Source organism: Stigmatopora nigra, chromosome 8 (genome assembly GCF_051989575.1).
Source record: "Stigmatopora nigra isolate UIUO_SnigA chromosome 8, RoL_Snig_1.1, whole genome shotgun sequence".
NCBI classification, from domain to species: domain Eukaryota; kingdom Metazoa; phylum Chordata; class Actinopteri; order Syngnathiformes; family Syngnathidae; genus Stigmatopora; species Stigmatopora nigra.
Window position 1 is genome coordinate 10,629,279 of NC_135515.1, and position 16,329 is coordinate 10,645,607.

At 36.5% G+C, this 16,329-nt stretch overlaps 1 protein-coding gene across 2 annotated transcripts in view; it reads right to left on the reverse strand.

Annotated features, from left to right (window-relative positions):
- Positions 1-6,861: 6,861 nt before the first annotated feature.
- Positions 6,862-16,329, reverse strand: part of igsf11 (immunoglobulin superfamily member 11) — a 69,327-nt gene continuing 59,859 nt past the window's right edge. For both annotated transcript variants that reach the window (XM_077723050.1, XM_077723049.1), the window contains 5 exons: positions 11,660-11,867; positions 10,625-10,780; positions 9,193-9,315; positions 8,119-8,266; positions 6,862-7,754 (listed from right to left, as the gene is read on the reverse strand). In XM_077723050.1, coding sequence (XP_077579176.1) covers positions 7,199-7,754; positions 8,119-8,266; positions 9,193-9,315; positions 10,625-10,780; positions 11,660-11,867 — 1,191 coding nt within the window. In that variant the 3' untranslated portion in view covers positions 6,862-7,198. The remainder of the gene's footprint in view (positions 7,755-8,118; positions 8,267-9,192; positions 9,316-10,624; positions 10,781-11,659; positions 11,868-16,329) is intronic.

Here is a 16,329-nt window from a genome sequence, read left to right on the forward strand (position 1 = left end):
AGTGCTTCCTGATGCTAAGAATAATAACCTTTTCCAAAGCCACTAGGAGTGAAGCTAAAATGAAAAAATCTAACTGTGAGACATGACTCTCAAAAATGTGATAAGATATGAGCTGCATTATATTTGACAAGAAAAGTATTTAAGACCCACTGACTTGGAGTAATTTCAAACCTTCATCCACCGGGTCAGACTGTAATAAAACACGGTCATCATTAGTAAATGTGGCAACTATGATTTACACCACAGGATAAAAGTTTGACATCATGGTAGCCTTTTTTATCAGAAACCACCGTATAAGTATTCATTAGTCTTATAGAGACAACCTACAGAATTTCTAATGGACCATCATCCACCCTGACTATGGATTCTATCTTATTTTTATTTTCATTTTTTAGCAACATTTGTGAAGGTCACTCTGAAACATTTGGGGGTGCTGGAGCCTATCCCAGCCACCTTTGGGCAGTTGGCGGAGGAAACCATGCAGTAGCCAATCGCAGAGCTGTGGAAAGGCTAGACTTTTATCGTTAGGGTGTGTGTGTGTGTGTGTGTGTGTGTACGCGCGTGGGGACGAAAAATGGAAATTAGCCTTTGGCTATAATCTTACATAAATACATATATTTTCATTAAGATTGATATGTTCATGAATATGTGCTGTCAGTTATTAAATTAAATTAAATCAAAATGCAAAACAGTGTACTGACAAAGCATATAAGATTTCGGTACCTGGACATTTAATCGACCGACAATTCGTCGCCTGACACTTCGTCGCCAGACAGTTCGTCGAAGAGACATGTCGCCAGAAGATACGTCGAATGGATATTTAGTTGAAGAGCATTTTTTTCGAATGGTTGCTTCCTCGCGAACAATTGTTTTGTTGCATAAATATTTTTTTGAAAGCGATCAACCAGGTAATTTCTCTCTCTTAAAATTATAATCACCCTAACCTTAACCACTAACCTTAACCACTATCCCCTAACCACTAACCTTAACCGTGTCCGGCGACGAATTGTCCGTCGACGAAATCTCCGGTCACGAAGATTTCTGTGTATAATTGAAAGTTTTTGAACAAAATCAAAATCAATTAACACATTACAAAATACTACTACACAAATCGTAAAGTGTTTTGGGCACAAGTGCAAACAGCTTGTTGTTTTGTATATATGATAGTGTCTTATTGTTGAATTCATCCAATTGGAAGTGAGAGTATCAGTCAGGAATAACAGAAAATCAGTAGAGTTCACCACCAAATTTACACATCCTCCCCATCCCCAACAAAACCAATATGTCCATTTTTTCCATGACTGAAAAGGTTGTATTGACTATTTTTTTCCACTTTTATCTAACACACTCCTCTCCATTTATCTTGCCTTATTATCAGATGGCAGCTGTTCCCTCCCGACCTTATATTGAATCATTCTTGTGTGCATGTGTCCATATAACAAAGCTGTTGAATTGAATCTGAAGCACTTTATTGAACTCAACCGGGTTGAATGATTGTTGGGAGCAGGTTCTTCATTATTCTTCATCATATTTGGAAATTATAAATAGTTTTAACAAGTTTAATAACTACAAAAGTTTCAGTTATACCCTTCAATGACTAAAATCTTTGAATCAAACTCATAGTATTTCACTTCATGAATATAGTGACAAATTACCTGAGGGGGCCATTTTTTTTTTTTGCATAATAATCTGACATCAGCATAGATCATAAGAAGGTTAAGGAAATGCGATTAAAACTAGGCAGTAGTTGAAAATTTCATCTGTTCAATATGGGGACACACTTTATGGTTGCATAAATTGCACTATTTCTTACACAAGGTCAGAATAGTGGCATATCTTGAGGTGCATGTTTTCGTGCTTGTTTAAAGTGCAATGGAACTCTTATTGAGGGTTTAATCATGTTATTTGGTAATTCTTTGGTTAAAAAACACATTGTTGATTTTATCCATTTGGAAGAGAGAGTATCAGTCAGGAATAACAGAAAATCAGTAGAGTTCATCACCAAATTTCCACATCCTCCCCAACCCCAACAAAACCAATATGTCCAGTTTTTCCATGACGGAAAAGGCTGTATTGAGAGTGCAATTACGAGGGGGTGCATGGAAGATCATAATGAATGGTACACATATGCAGGAGAATAATAGGATGAACCCAGGCAATAAGGAACAGGTGGAAGACAAAGATAATAATAGAAAACATATAAAAACGCTAAAGCACCCAAACCTAACAATACTACTTGGCCTTATTGTCAGAACTGACCAAAAATACACAAGTACATCAATTCCCTTTTTCCATTTGTCTTTCTCAGGGTTTTGTGCTTGTAATAAGTGTGTTCCTCATGCTTTCAGTTTGCTACCTTATTTGCACTTTAGTATTTAGTTGCATGGATTTAAAGAAAGCTTTTGGCTCCAATAACTCAGACCACACTTCTTTTTCATTACCAAAAGATCAACTCAGCCATATTGTCTTTCCTCCACTGTCGGAGAATAATATTTTTGAGGATTCGAGAAGAATGTATCAATTGCATGCAGGCAGGTGCAAGCTCGATTCCCGTCGGTGGCTGTATGATTGTGAGTATGATTAGTCGTTTGTCTTTCTCTGTGCCCTATGGCTGATGGGCGACCAGTCTAGGGTGTAGCCTGCCTTTCACCTTATGTCAGCTGGGATTGGCTACCGCAACCTCCACAACTATTGTGAGAATACGAGGTATGGAAGATAATGTGCTGATTGCATTTATCTAAAAGGGCATTAGCATGGGTTTGTTTTTAAATTGTGATTTCGATAAAAATTATCTATTTAGTCGTTTTGTATATGTAACACTTTGATAGGACATTTGTCTAATCCTATTTTTTTCTTTTTAAAGTAAAAATGACTTTATGAAATGAACAGTTGAATTTAAAAAAATACATATTTTTAGTCTGCAGGTTTAGCTTTGTTATTTAAATGTAACATCTCTTGTTATTATTTTTAAAAGAATGGAAATTGATGAGAATTCATAACCAGCATTGAATGAATATCTGGAATCTTGCAAAAGCCTCAAACTTAATTACAATGCTGTAGCTGTTCAATCATTGGTTTCAATCTTGGCACATGCCAAAGCCTTGAAATGCTTTGGTGGATGTCTACTAGTTCTTGTAACAACTTGGAAGTTAAATAACTTCCCTTCAGTGCCATCAGACTCGCACGCTCTTATTGCAAAGCGGCTCACGTATCTGTCGAGCAGTGATGCTGATAATAGCCACTATAAATATCATACTCATGCTCACAATGAATTTAAACTCATTTATTGAACTCGGTTCATAGAATCAGATTTTCTCATTAACAACCACTTTTGGTCACCGCGCCTACTCACGAGTAATAATTTATGTATGCAGAAGGAAGACATAGCTCAAGATATTGACTCATTCTTTACTATTTTGTGTAATAGTCTCTATCTACACTAGGCCTTCCCCTGCATTATTGTCAATCATTTGCATATCAATCTGGTACACCATCTTATGAAATTGGAAGTTGGAATCAATAATATTGTAAGAGCATTAATCGATTTATATATAACATTGTACTATTTTATTCATTCATTTATTCAACTGTTTTCAACTGCTTATCCTCACAAGGGTCATGAGGGGTGCTAGTGCTTAACCCAGACAAATACTTTTTTTAGCACCTTTTGTTACTGTGACAGTGAAATTTCTCGAATACGGGATGAATAACGTCATTTATTATAATATAATCTCCTCTAATCTAATTTAATTTGGAGTGTCCAATCAGCCTACTGTGCACGTCTTTGGAATCTGGGAGGAAAGTGGGATTATACATGCATAAAGGTACACACAGTAAGGACTCACCTGGGATTGAACTTTTGACCTTAGAACTGTGAGGCCTACTCGTCCAACATGCCACTAATGGTTAAGATTTTTTTGTTATCCCTTCACTGATGGTGTAGGATCAGGGGTGTCCAACTCCAGTCCTTGAGAACCCCAATCCAGTCTTTTTTTCCATATCTCCCTCCTCTACCACAGCTGAATCAAATGATCAACTCATCAGCAAGCTGTCCAGAAGCTTCATACCAATCCTGATTATTTTATTCAGGTGTGTTGGAGGAGAGAGACATGGAAAACAGATTGAATAGGGGCTCTCGAGGACTGGACTTGGCCACACCTGGTGTAGAAAATGAGTGAAATCTGTTTTAATTAAGAAAAGCAAATTAAGTCAATTAAAATGCTTGTAAAATAAATGTTCTACCTCTTTTCCCAATTTGTGCAGTTGTCTGTTGTGTGCTTTCTCTGTGTTTCAATACCACCATCTAGTGGGTCATTTTAGAAAGCCGTATAGAGCGTCTGTGTCTAGTTTATCCATCCATTTTCTACTAATTTCCCTCAACATCTAACTGGGATGAGATGGCTAAAAACAAAATAAACAAACATTTGTATTCATTTATGAACTGTGAGACAGATGTTCTGTTTTCTATTTTTAACGTCAACTCATGTCATCCCCAGTCTTTAAAGGAAAATGTCTCGATTTATTGTCCTGGCATTATTTTCTACAGAGGCTGCACGTCCCACTAAATCGATATATGGTTTTTACCCAAAAAGCAAGACAGGATTACACACATTGGACCAGACAAAACTTTTGCAGATTGTATGAACAATATTTTATTCTCTACAAGTTTCAGTGTTATCTTTTTCTATTCAACATTTCAAACCAACAGTAAGAAGAATTTGATTTCTTTACATATGTACACATTGGTTTGGTCAGTACTTACTCTAACACCTAGTTTTAGACACTAAGGTCATGGACACAGGATGTCAGTATGCACCATAATTGCATTTATTTCTTAAAGATGGCCTTTGAGCCTTGAATAAAAAAAAGGAACTTTAGAGGACATCTGATAACGACTATAAAGGGAAATTGGCTAAAATGTCCGAGAAAATGTCAATGAAAACAAGGACAGGCAAATAAGCACTGTGCATTTATCATTTTTAGAAATTTGAGTTTGAAAATGTTTGAAAATTATGAGCGGATTTATCAATTTGGACATTTAAGTTTAAATATGTTTGACTAATATTAGTGAGATTAATGAGAAGTGATGTGTGCGACAAGTCAACTTGGTCTTCAGAGCTAGTTTTGTTCACACAATATTAAACTATTTGATAAACATCTATTCTAATTAAATTATCCAACTGAATGTTTTCTTTTTAACTTCACATTTGAGTGAAGAATGGCACATGCACGGGTATACATACATGAGTGAGAAAAAAAATTATAAACATCCGAGTCAGTTTCAACCCAGTGTAAATAACTCTTACATGATGACACAAGAACATGACAGTGGCTTAATGCAATGCAATATTGTTTCCAAGACATAATTAGATTGTAATATAAAATATCAATGAAAATATAATACTAATTAAAAAAAAAAACTTTCAAATAACTGTGGCATAAAGTTTTAGCGTATTGCATCCAGTTTACATACAAAAAAGCTGAATTCCACTGCTAAAAATTTGGTTAAATTATAAAATCAATATAGATTTCTACCATATACAGCATAAATAGACTGGCTTTACCTGCATTAACAATGTCGATGTAAGTAAGGAAAATAAAGCTACGAATTAAAAAAAAAAAGAAAATCTCCCTTCAGTGAATCAGCATCATTTTCTTTATGTGCCCCTGGAGCAAAAAAATAATAATAATAATATTAAGACACATGAGTCAAATTAAAATGTTTTCTTTGATTCTAGCCTACAGTTATGGATACAATATGTACAGTAAAAAAAATATTCACATGTGTTTACCTCTGTGAAACACATTTAAATATACCTATATTTGTTTGTTTATAAAGCATTTATAAAATAACAGGTGATTTATTAAAAGCAGCACAGAGGTGACAAAAACCAGATTAGAACATTGAAAATGAGGGTAAAAGCAGGATCTGGACATACAATGTTCTGTCATTTCAGAATCAATAAATTATCTATTCATTCATATCTATTCAAATTCATTTTGCGATAATGTAGTGCCAATATTGTATTTAATTCCACATGATTGTACAATAAAAGCGCGCTTTTAAATGTCCCCCCTTAAAATGCTAAGAAAAAAAATATTTTTGTTTGAAAAAAAACACAAGACAATGAAAACATTCCACAAACTGGATATGCATCAGTGATATCATGTTTTGCTGTTCATTTTGTGAAAAGTCAATCTTGAAAAAGCATTTCAATAATAATAAAATTATTCACAAGATGGTTGGGCTCTCCAAAATGCTTTAACAAAGTGCATGACCAAATGAAAACATTTGCATTTGAATATTATTATTATATTATGCAGCCTATTCCATCTGCAAATCCTCTCTTCTAAGGCCTTTGCAAGCATTATATCTCTCTTACACGTTCATCTTATTGTAGCTTCCAACACACAATGGAACATTCACTTCATCAATGCAAAATTGTCATTATAGTCATCTGATTGGGTTAACTGTGAAAAAAAATATTATTGCAAAACAAAAAACATGCATTTATGAATATTTATTTATATTTTGAGTAGAGTCAGGTTCAACCACAAAGTATTTAAACAATGGGGATAACGAAAGAAATACAGAATTCCCTCATTTTAACTATCCTTACTTATATATATATATATTCCTTACTTATATATATATATATATATATATATATATATATATATATATATATATATATATATATATATATATATATATATATATATATATATATATATATATATATATATATATATATATATATATATATATATATATATATATATATATATATATATATATATATATATATATATATATATATATATATATATATATATATATTTATTTATAATTAAGGAATTCTGTATTTAACCTGGTGTTTTATATATTATAACGATCCAACAATAAAATAACTAAAATATGAGTATGAATTGATTCCAGTCGTCTACTACCAAATAAAAGGGTTGGATCATTTGAATAAATAAATTGGCATTACACGCACCCTGCACTGCAACATCTTAATTTGTTTTGATTAATAACATCAACACACAGAGTAGAGAAAGACACAGTTGTATGTAGACACAATAGTAAAATAAAGGGCAGCAGGCTGTTTCAGCCCATATTAAGTTTGGTTTTCATCATTGGATCTCAAAAAAAACAACAATTCCTATTTGACTAAGTGTTAAGCAAAAGGTGAAATCAGACCAAAGAACCCGCTCTGCTTTGTGCAGGAACCATAACCGGTACCGCCCCCATTCGTTCCAGTGTGGCCTGGCTCACGGCATAGGAGTGTGTATGCTGCCCGCGGGTAGGCGTCACCACTGGCTTTAGACTCACGGAGCCATTGCTACGCACCATGGTGGGGGGAGACGGGGCGGAGTTTGTGGTGACCACCAGGGTCTTGGGTGGCGGAAGTGTGTGGCTGCCATTGGCAAAGGAGGAAGTTGTTGTAGTAGTGGGATGAGGGTGGCGGGACAACGGGGCGGAGCCCGGCGCCGTGATTGCTGAGCCGTGTCCGTGTCCTGGGTTCTGGGACTGTCTGTGTCCATGTATGCCATGAACCGCAGTGGCAAAGGTTTGTCGTGTGTCTCCATTGTAGCGTGTGTACGAGTTGGTGTCGTAGTTGGGTTTGGGGTTGTGCCAGTAGCGACTGTTGTAAGTGTTGGTGGAGGTTAGGGTGTCATTCTCAGAAGACGAGGCGTCGGCATGGAACGCTTTCACCGATGACGACCTTTTGGGTGGCAGATCGTCTTCCCTGTGGAGATGAGCGAAGATCACTATTGTGGTATATATACATATATATATATACATGGAAAATAAATGTAACTTGACATAGCTTATGATGCCACTACATCATATCCATAAGTTGTTTTTTACATCTTAGCAAGTTCAGTTACTACATAGCCCTAAATATCTACAACAGGGGTGCTCAATCCGTTCAATCGCGATATTATAGCGATTTTCAACATACTTAACTACTGAGTTTTGTCGATAAGCTGGAAAAAAAAGGTAAATCAAGTAAAAATGTTTGAGTGCCCCAAGATTTTTTTATCATTAGTATCCTAATTTTAAGATATTAATAACATAATTTGAAATAAAAATAAGCAGAGATTATTCACCTGATCTCATTGGGGATCTCTTCCTCTTCGTATTTGTTCTTATTTTTCCAGTAGTAGAGGCTGACAACCACCAAGAGACAGCAGATGATGAGTGCCAGCACTCCAGTGGCAATGGTCCCTGCTATCAAACCCACACTCTGAGGCTGGGCTGCAGAATATTGTAAGGGGAGAGAGCCAATTATCCTCACATTAATGTACATTCTAATCTGATCTCATGTAGATAATTAGTAAAAAGAATGAATGGATTGTAATGGCAGAGCTGCCAAATACTACATATCCTTTTTTGCTTACCAACTACTAAATATGCATGTTGTATTAAAATTATTCATTCATTTTCTGAAGCACCTCACAAGGATTGCGGGGGTGCTGGAGCCTATCCCAGTGGAGTTTTGGACGGAGGTTATTTGATTCAGGTGTAATGGAGGAGGGAGATGTGGAAAAGTGAGTAAATAGGTGCACTTGGGGAGTATTTCTTAATGCTATAACGTTGTTCTTTCACTTGACAATTTTTGTGGATTAAACAACAACAATTCTTAATGAAAAAATATGTGACATTTTGCTCATTTATATCTCTTATCTGCAAACTTTTTTTAAAAATCTTGTTATGTGAAATTGATGAAAAGTCATGCCAGACTTCTGTGCATTTCATGTTCATTTGCTAATGGAGAATTCAAAAAAATGTGGTTACTCAATAGCTATAAAGTGCATTTTAAATCCTCTCAATTATTCGGATCATGACTTTTTTTTACTTGTAGGATAAAACTTTAAAGTGGTGGTGCTTTTACTTGTGTATAAAGTTAAACTACTTTACTCATTTCTTCTTGTCAATCTTCTGGAAAACACAGCAAAAGACCAGAATACATTGCTTTCCTTGCTGCCTTTTTTTGACTGCTTATGTCAAATATGCCTAAGTTTGACACTTGGAGCAACATTTTATGCCAATTTGACAAATGTCAAGACAAGACTTCACTTTTACTTCAATCTTTCCAGCTCATGAGTGAAATGTCTATAAATACCAACAGTGTGTCAAAAGATGCACAGCCATGCTGAAGTGTGTTTGGTTGGATTACTTACGTGGAACAACCTGAAGATTGAGCAGACATGTGCTCTTGCCAATGGCATTACTGGATGTGCACTGGTAGAGTCCTGAGGTACTGGCGCTGATGTTTCTCAGTGTTACAGTGCCTTGCATCTGGTCTGTGGGACACACAAGGGTTATATCGGCATAGAAGCATTAAATTGAATGCTTTTATTGCCATTATACAAATATAATCAGAAGTAATATAGTATAGTAGAAATTACAAACTTGTTTGCTTGAATGATGCAAAATTTGTCACTTCAGAATTATATACAGAAGGATTTTAGGTACGGTTTTCTGACTCATTTTAAATATTTCTGTCATTAACCAATGGAGGGTGCCAGATAGCTTTAGTAAAAGGCACAATCTGAGCGCTTCTAGTATCTAACCACATTTTTTGGACACTTTCACTTGCACAATGTAAATAAACACTGCATTAATAAAGAAAAAGGCCCTATGTATGTATGTCACTAATTTATGTATTTTACAGGTTTTTTATTACTTTGGTTATTTCTAGAGGATTCAACATGTATATTTGAAAGTGCTTTCACTAAATATGAATGACTGAGCTCACTCAAAGAAACCTTTCTCTAATTGTAACCGCAAAAAAATATATTAAATATACACATCATTTACATAAATATATCAATAAGAATATGGGCCCAGATGTATCAGTACTGCTTTTGTAAAGTTATACTTAAATTTGCTGCAATTATTAATTTACTTGTGTAGAATATTAAACTACTTTACTCAATTCTGTACTCATTATCAGTACTGCTTTTGTAAGTTATATGTACATTTGCTGCAATTATAAATGTATATGTACTATAAATTTAACAACTGTCGCATAGTCATTTGTTTCACAGAATGAATGAATGTATTAACAGGTTACACACACTGTGCAAATGCACTACTTGTTTAATTAAAAGGCTCCACAAATGTCTAATCAAGATTGTTTGATTTACACATGTTGTTGATTTACTGTTCTTTCTGAAAAATATTTGTTGAAATTTGAATGTGAGCCTTTATTTGACTGGTAGTGTACACACAGTGCAGCAGGTGATAAAGACTGTCTTGCAAAGGTCAGAGTCGGATAACAGAGGACAAGCCACTAAAAAGCTCTCTGAGGCTGAATGCCAGCTGCCTAATGACAACATCCAGTTTAACACACACAACTGGTTCTTGAAACTTCAGCAATTGGTAGTCAGCATGAGAGAAAGTGGTGAAAATTTAAAAAATCACGACTTTTTGATCAAACACAAATGGAATGCATTATTTGCTTAGCTTTCAGCAGGATCACAGGAAGGAAATCTTCAGGTATGGTGGTGACAATGGGTAGGCAGACTCAACGCTGCCTAACGTGTGTGTTACATTTACCAGCAAAGGTGGGGCAAAAGGGAATCCCGATGGCCAGGTTGTTTCTAATACCTTGCATGGCGTTGTGCGGCAGTTTAGGCAGCGCGTCTAACTTCTCCCACGAGTAGGATGGTGTGGGAATACCTTCATCTGAGCTGCAAAACATCATGATGTCACTGCCAACATCCAGAGTTCCCTGGATTCGACATGCTGGCACCGAGGGGGGTACTGGCAGATGAAAAGAATAGGCGGTGAGATGTCATCCACTTTACAATGCAAATATTTTTTTATATAAGGAAACATTCCATAGGCAGGAAATTATATGCAAATTAATGTTGGGATTTAAAGGGAGGAATCTAATCAGAAAAGAGGAATGTATACAGTACTTCACATTCTATTTGTGTGTCAAGGCTATTCACCACTTGAAAAAATTAGATATTTTACTTTTGGGTGAAATTTCATAAGTTACCTAAAATTAATAATAACCTTTAAAGTGAAATGAATTTGAGTTGGATGTAGAACATTTCAAAGTTTGCCAAACAGTCATTTTTTTTGTCTTAGTGAAATAAATGAACAAATAGTATTGCGTCAAGTACAATTTAAAAGAAAATTACCTTGGCCAAGGGTGTCAGACTAGGGTTGGTTCGCGCGATGCCCAACGTCAACCATTTTAGAAATAATATTTAGATTTTTTTTAAATAAATTGATTAAAAGAACTGGATTAAAAGCCCTGAATATTCAGTTTTTTTATAGATCTAAAATAATGTTTATTTTAGCTTTTTTAAACACAGAAAAGATTGATTAAATAACTACAATTATTGATTTAAAAAGGGGAAAATCAGAAAATGTAATATACATCTATACTCTTCATTTTAATGTGATCCTAAAACAGAAAGTCGGCACTTTCCCGGGCCGAACAAAATGATGCGGCGGGCCAGATTTTGCCCCCGGGCCGCCACTTTGACACATGTGACCTAGGCTATCACTTATGACCAAATAAATACTAAACTGAATTTTACAAAAATCTACAAAAGGAGCATGATAACCCTGTTAAACCAATGAGTTAAGTTGAAGTTGAATTAAATGTGATAACATTAGGATAAGTACCTAGCACTGTGAGCCCGATGACACCAATATTGCGCCCCCCTCTGTCAGGAAGGTTGTTCACCAGACACTGGTAAGTCCCGGTGTCTGCCAACTGGGTGTTGTTAATGAAGATGGAGGCACTTGTACTTGGCATGGTGGACACAAACCCCACACGGCCATTGAGGTGGTTTGCAAGGCTGAACACTTGGCCACCTTGGTAGATTATCACCTGCATTGACACATTAGAAAAGGGAGGCGGCACCAACAAGTTGATGGGTATGATTGAACGATAAAAATACATTTAGAAATGAAATAACTATTATGTATTCAGAATCATCAAATGAAGAAAAAAAAGTAATAATAAAAACCATTTGGTGTCTCATTTCTCTTTTTTAATGTCACACTTGAGTGGCTCTACATAGACCGTATAAAATGTTAGATTTGAGTTGAAAAAGGATCTCAAATCCCTCGAGAATAAAGAAATCAAACAAACAGACAAACCTATGTGAATATGTAGTTGCTTCGGGTTCAGTGGATAAAGAGAACATACTTGAAAGTGTGTTTTTTTTTTCCAACTATACGGCTCTTAAGATAAAAGCATCCATTTTATGTTATGTATAATTCAGAATCTTTGATTTCCGACGGCAACTGTAATCTGTTGCATGCAGACGGATGATAGCAGTTGTTTATATCATAGCTAAAGTTTGAATAACATTTTTTTCAACCTCACGGCTCCAAATTTGACAATGTCCAAAACATAAAAAAATAAAGGACGCATTTCTCTGATTTAAAACCCGACTGAGTCCAATGCAAAACAGCTCTCACGCCTCAGCTGGGCCTGCACAAAAGATGAAGAGGACACACAAACACATGGTTTGTGCACATGCGCACACCGACTCACACACAGAGGGGAATCAGAGGGGCCATTCACTTGACTGAAAAGAGTTTCCATTGAACTGTTCAAAGGCCCAAGCAGGGAAACAACCAGCTTCAGTGTGTGTGTGTGTGTATGTGTGTGTAGAGCGTGAGAGGGATCGTTTTGATGAAAACGGTGTACGTGTGTGTGTATCTCTCTCTACTGTCCTACGCTGCTGCTTGACGGTTGTAAATTGCGCGGCCGCAATTTCCTGAGTGCCGAGCACTCGCTTTGTCCTCTTACGTACAGATGAATAGGCAGCTCCTCAGCTGTGACGAGACTGAAACTTCATCTCCTCCATGTCTGTGTGGTTCGGTATGTCAGTGTGCATTCATTTACAACCCGTGGGAATAGTATATCAATGTATCACGAGTTAAAAGTGCGTGAGATAGCTCTCGCAAAATAACTTTCCCTGGCATACATTCACAGGCATTGCAAAATATTTCTGTTTTCCCATCTGTGGAATCCTGTGTCATACTTTGTTGACCTTACAATCTAATCTAGATGCTCACTGAAAATGATCCAATCAATTGACTTCACAATTCTGTTACTGCGCACATGAATGAGCAGTGAGAATTGTTATTATTGTGCAACAACTACGCCGGTTTGTTTTAATCAACAATCGTACATCTCATTGTAAATGCTGAGAATAGGCAGAGCTTGTTTGTTGCACTACATTGCACGAGTCAGTCTGTTGATCCAAAGTACTGCATGTGTCTAAATCACCTCATCTTCCTGCGTGACCTGCTTGGCTTGGCCACTGTGCGGATAGAAAAGAGGTCAGCACAGGCATTCAGATGACAGACTGAGCACAGAACTCTGCTGGCCCAAGCCAGGGCATGCCACCGGCTGCCTATCATAAACCTTCAAGTCTGTCCTTTCTCCCTAACAGAATCATATGGCACACATTGTATAAGCACGGCTACTTTAAGAGGTTACTTTCTGACGACCGCAGCCTACATCTGGGAAACCCAAAGGACCTTTTGGCTGCGGACACGAGGGATACAGCTACCGCCTAAATAAAGCCTGAATAAACCACTAAACCCCCACATCCTCCCTTCAATTTTCTAAGCGTAAGCCGTCACTGTTATCTCTTTCTATCCTCTGAGACATGAAATCAACAATATGGGCTCTCAGTCATTTTAAACTGCAGGTTTGCTTTACCTTCCACACCTTTATTGTCAGACATTTGTTTCACAGCTATTTCGAATTCATTGTCAACCAAGAAATTCCCGTTTTTAAAATTGGTTCAACTTTAAAAAAAAAAATCATCAGCTCCAGTTTAGTTGTTATAGTCATTTTCAACAAGTAATTTCAAATTCAATTGCATAAACTGGCATGCTAACTCTTTGATATACTAACCTGGATTTCTTGTTTAATTGGTCATCAAATTCATAACATTCATTCATAAGACGAGTTTACTTCTCTGCTCAAACTGAAACCACATATATTTTTTGCATGGTTTTAAATCATATAAACATTCACGGTGCAGGTTGGAAAAAGAGTACACTCCCCTCGGGTAAGGACTTCTCCAAGAGCTAATAAGAGTTAGAAGACAGCCATCCTTGAGTCCAATTAATGTGTCAAGATGAAAGGTGTTGGTTCAAGCTGCACGGCCTTAATTTTTTTTATATTCTCTCTATGCTCAAGGCGTGTATCAAGCCTACCACAAAAGGGCTACAATGGTTCTACATTCCTGTAATTGACTGGCAACAAGTTCTAGGTATTCTTCACCTACTACCCATAGTTTAAGAAAAAATTGATTCCCCATGTTGACTTAAAAAAAAAAATCGAATTTTTGAGAAATTCATGCTATTATCATACTGGATATATAATTTATGGCATGTTCTTAAAAATGGTAAAAAAAATGTCCAATTTGAAAGTAAGAGAGAAATATATTGTTATATGCATGTACAACATGGATGGAGCAGTGAAATGAAGTGCTTTGCGTTGTGTAACTGAGAGCAGAGTTCGAATATTTTTTGTGCTTTTTCGAAGCACTATATAGCCTTGATCCTACAAGGACTGCAATTAAAATAATCCTTTATTGATGCCCAGATGGTCCTGTTAATTGTCACTTTTGACTCTACGTATGCCTTAAATTCATCCTCTGATGGATTTGAAGGTTCGGATGAGGATCAGAATTTGATCATCTGAAATACGTTGACAGATGTTATCTATTACAGATTAACATCATTTTTGCATCAAAGATTATCACTGACCTCAATATAAAAAGAGCACTGGTTCACTTCACACACACACACACACACACACACACACACACACACACACACACACACACACACACACACAAATGCAGTTTTTGGGCATATTCAATACACATTTGCTACAAATCTGAAATAAATATAGTGGCGGGCAGTGCATTTCAGAGCTAGGCCTTCAGTAGTGCTCATCTGAATTAATCCAACCATCAATAACTATTTTATGGCTATCAAATCTTTATTGCAGTTAGAGCTGGTACAAACATGCATGAAAAAACTAAATCAATAATAACCTCACACAATTGCAATAGTATCTAGGAATATAGCTATTTATGGTAAAATTATTTGACTTAATCCATCCTCCTTTCTATCACCGAAAAGATTTGGAACTACCCTGTTGTATAGATTATCCGTGCTTTTCAGTCATTCCCCGAAATGAAAGTTCCTGCTATCCCACCCAAAATGACACAGTCTATCACTCTTATAAGGATTTCCATAATTTTCTTCACCTTGTGGTCATGGGGCACCGATTTCCTGCACACTTGCTCTCTGAGCTGTAGATTCTCTCTGGTCTCCCTAAAAGTTTTGGAGAGCACCGTTGCTTGTATGTGTCCGGCAGTGCTTTGGTGTCGCTTTGCTTCCTCGGTTAGTCAAAGGTTCAAATGCAGTATTTCTCCAAACCCCGTAAATCTGCAACTAGATCAATTTCTTCTCCTCCTTCAGCCATTGTGCGTTGACAAAACAGCTATTAAATCAACACATCAATATAAGTGCTTGGGCAGCTCGCTTTAGATGCAGTTTGCTACCGCCAGCTAGTACACTATTTCACTATCCAATCATGGGGTGTCAAAACGGTTCTATGAGACAGGGCCAGCACAACTGATTATGAAGGCCTACGGGTAGATTTCTGACCCTGGCTATAAATAATGACTTAAATGTGATTGGTCAAATGCTTAAATTTGAAAACTCAATACATAAGCAGCGTAATCAGACTGTCTTGCCCAGAGGAACAGATCCAGACTTGGAGTCAAACCCTCAACCTCAGAACTGTGGGGCATACGCGCTAACCACTTACCCTCTGGGCCAGCTAGTAAAAATTTGCAAATTATAATATAACCAGTGAATGATAAATCACTTTATATTAAAGTAGAGAAAGGCTTTTCTTTAGGATATTACACAATGATCCGTTAATATCATTAGTTTCTAAAGAAAAAATAGCGGAATCAGGTGCAATCAGCCTTGTGTCTATAAAACACAAAATCACACGACATGAAACGCACAAACAGAATTATATATTAATTAACACCAAAGAAGCCAGGTTTTCTGTGTGAAAAGAGTTGACATTTTTCATGTTTTTGCCATGTGCCAGAGCTCAATAAGTAGCACTGTCGCTTTTTATCCGAACATGGTATTCAAATTTGAGAAGACCAAGCGCAAGCTGAGTGGTCCAAGAGCGCTTTTTAGAGTGCTAACGTCGGCTGTGAGGGCGTGTAAGTGTACAGAGTTCTGTTCAGTAATTCTTAATGGCTTTTAGCATCAACTGTAATCATTCA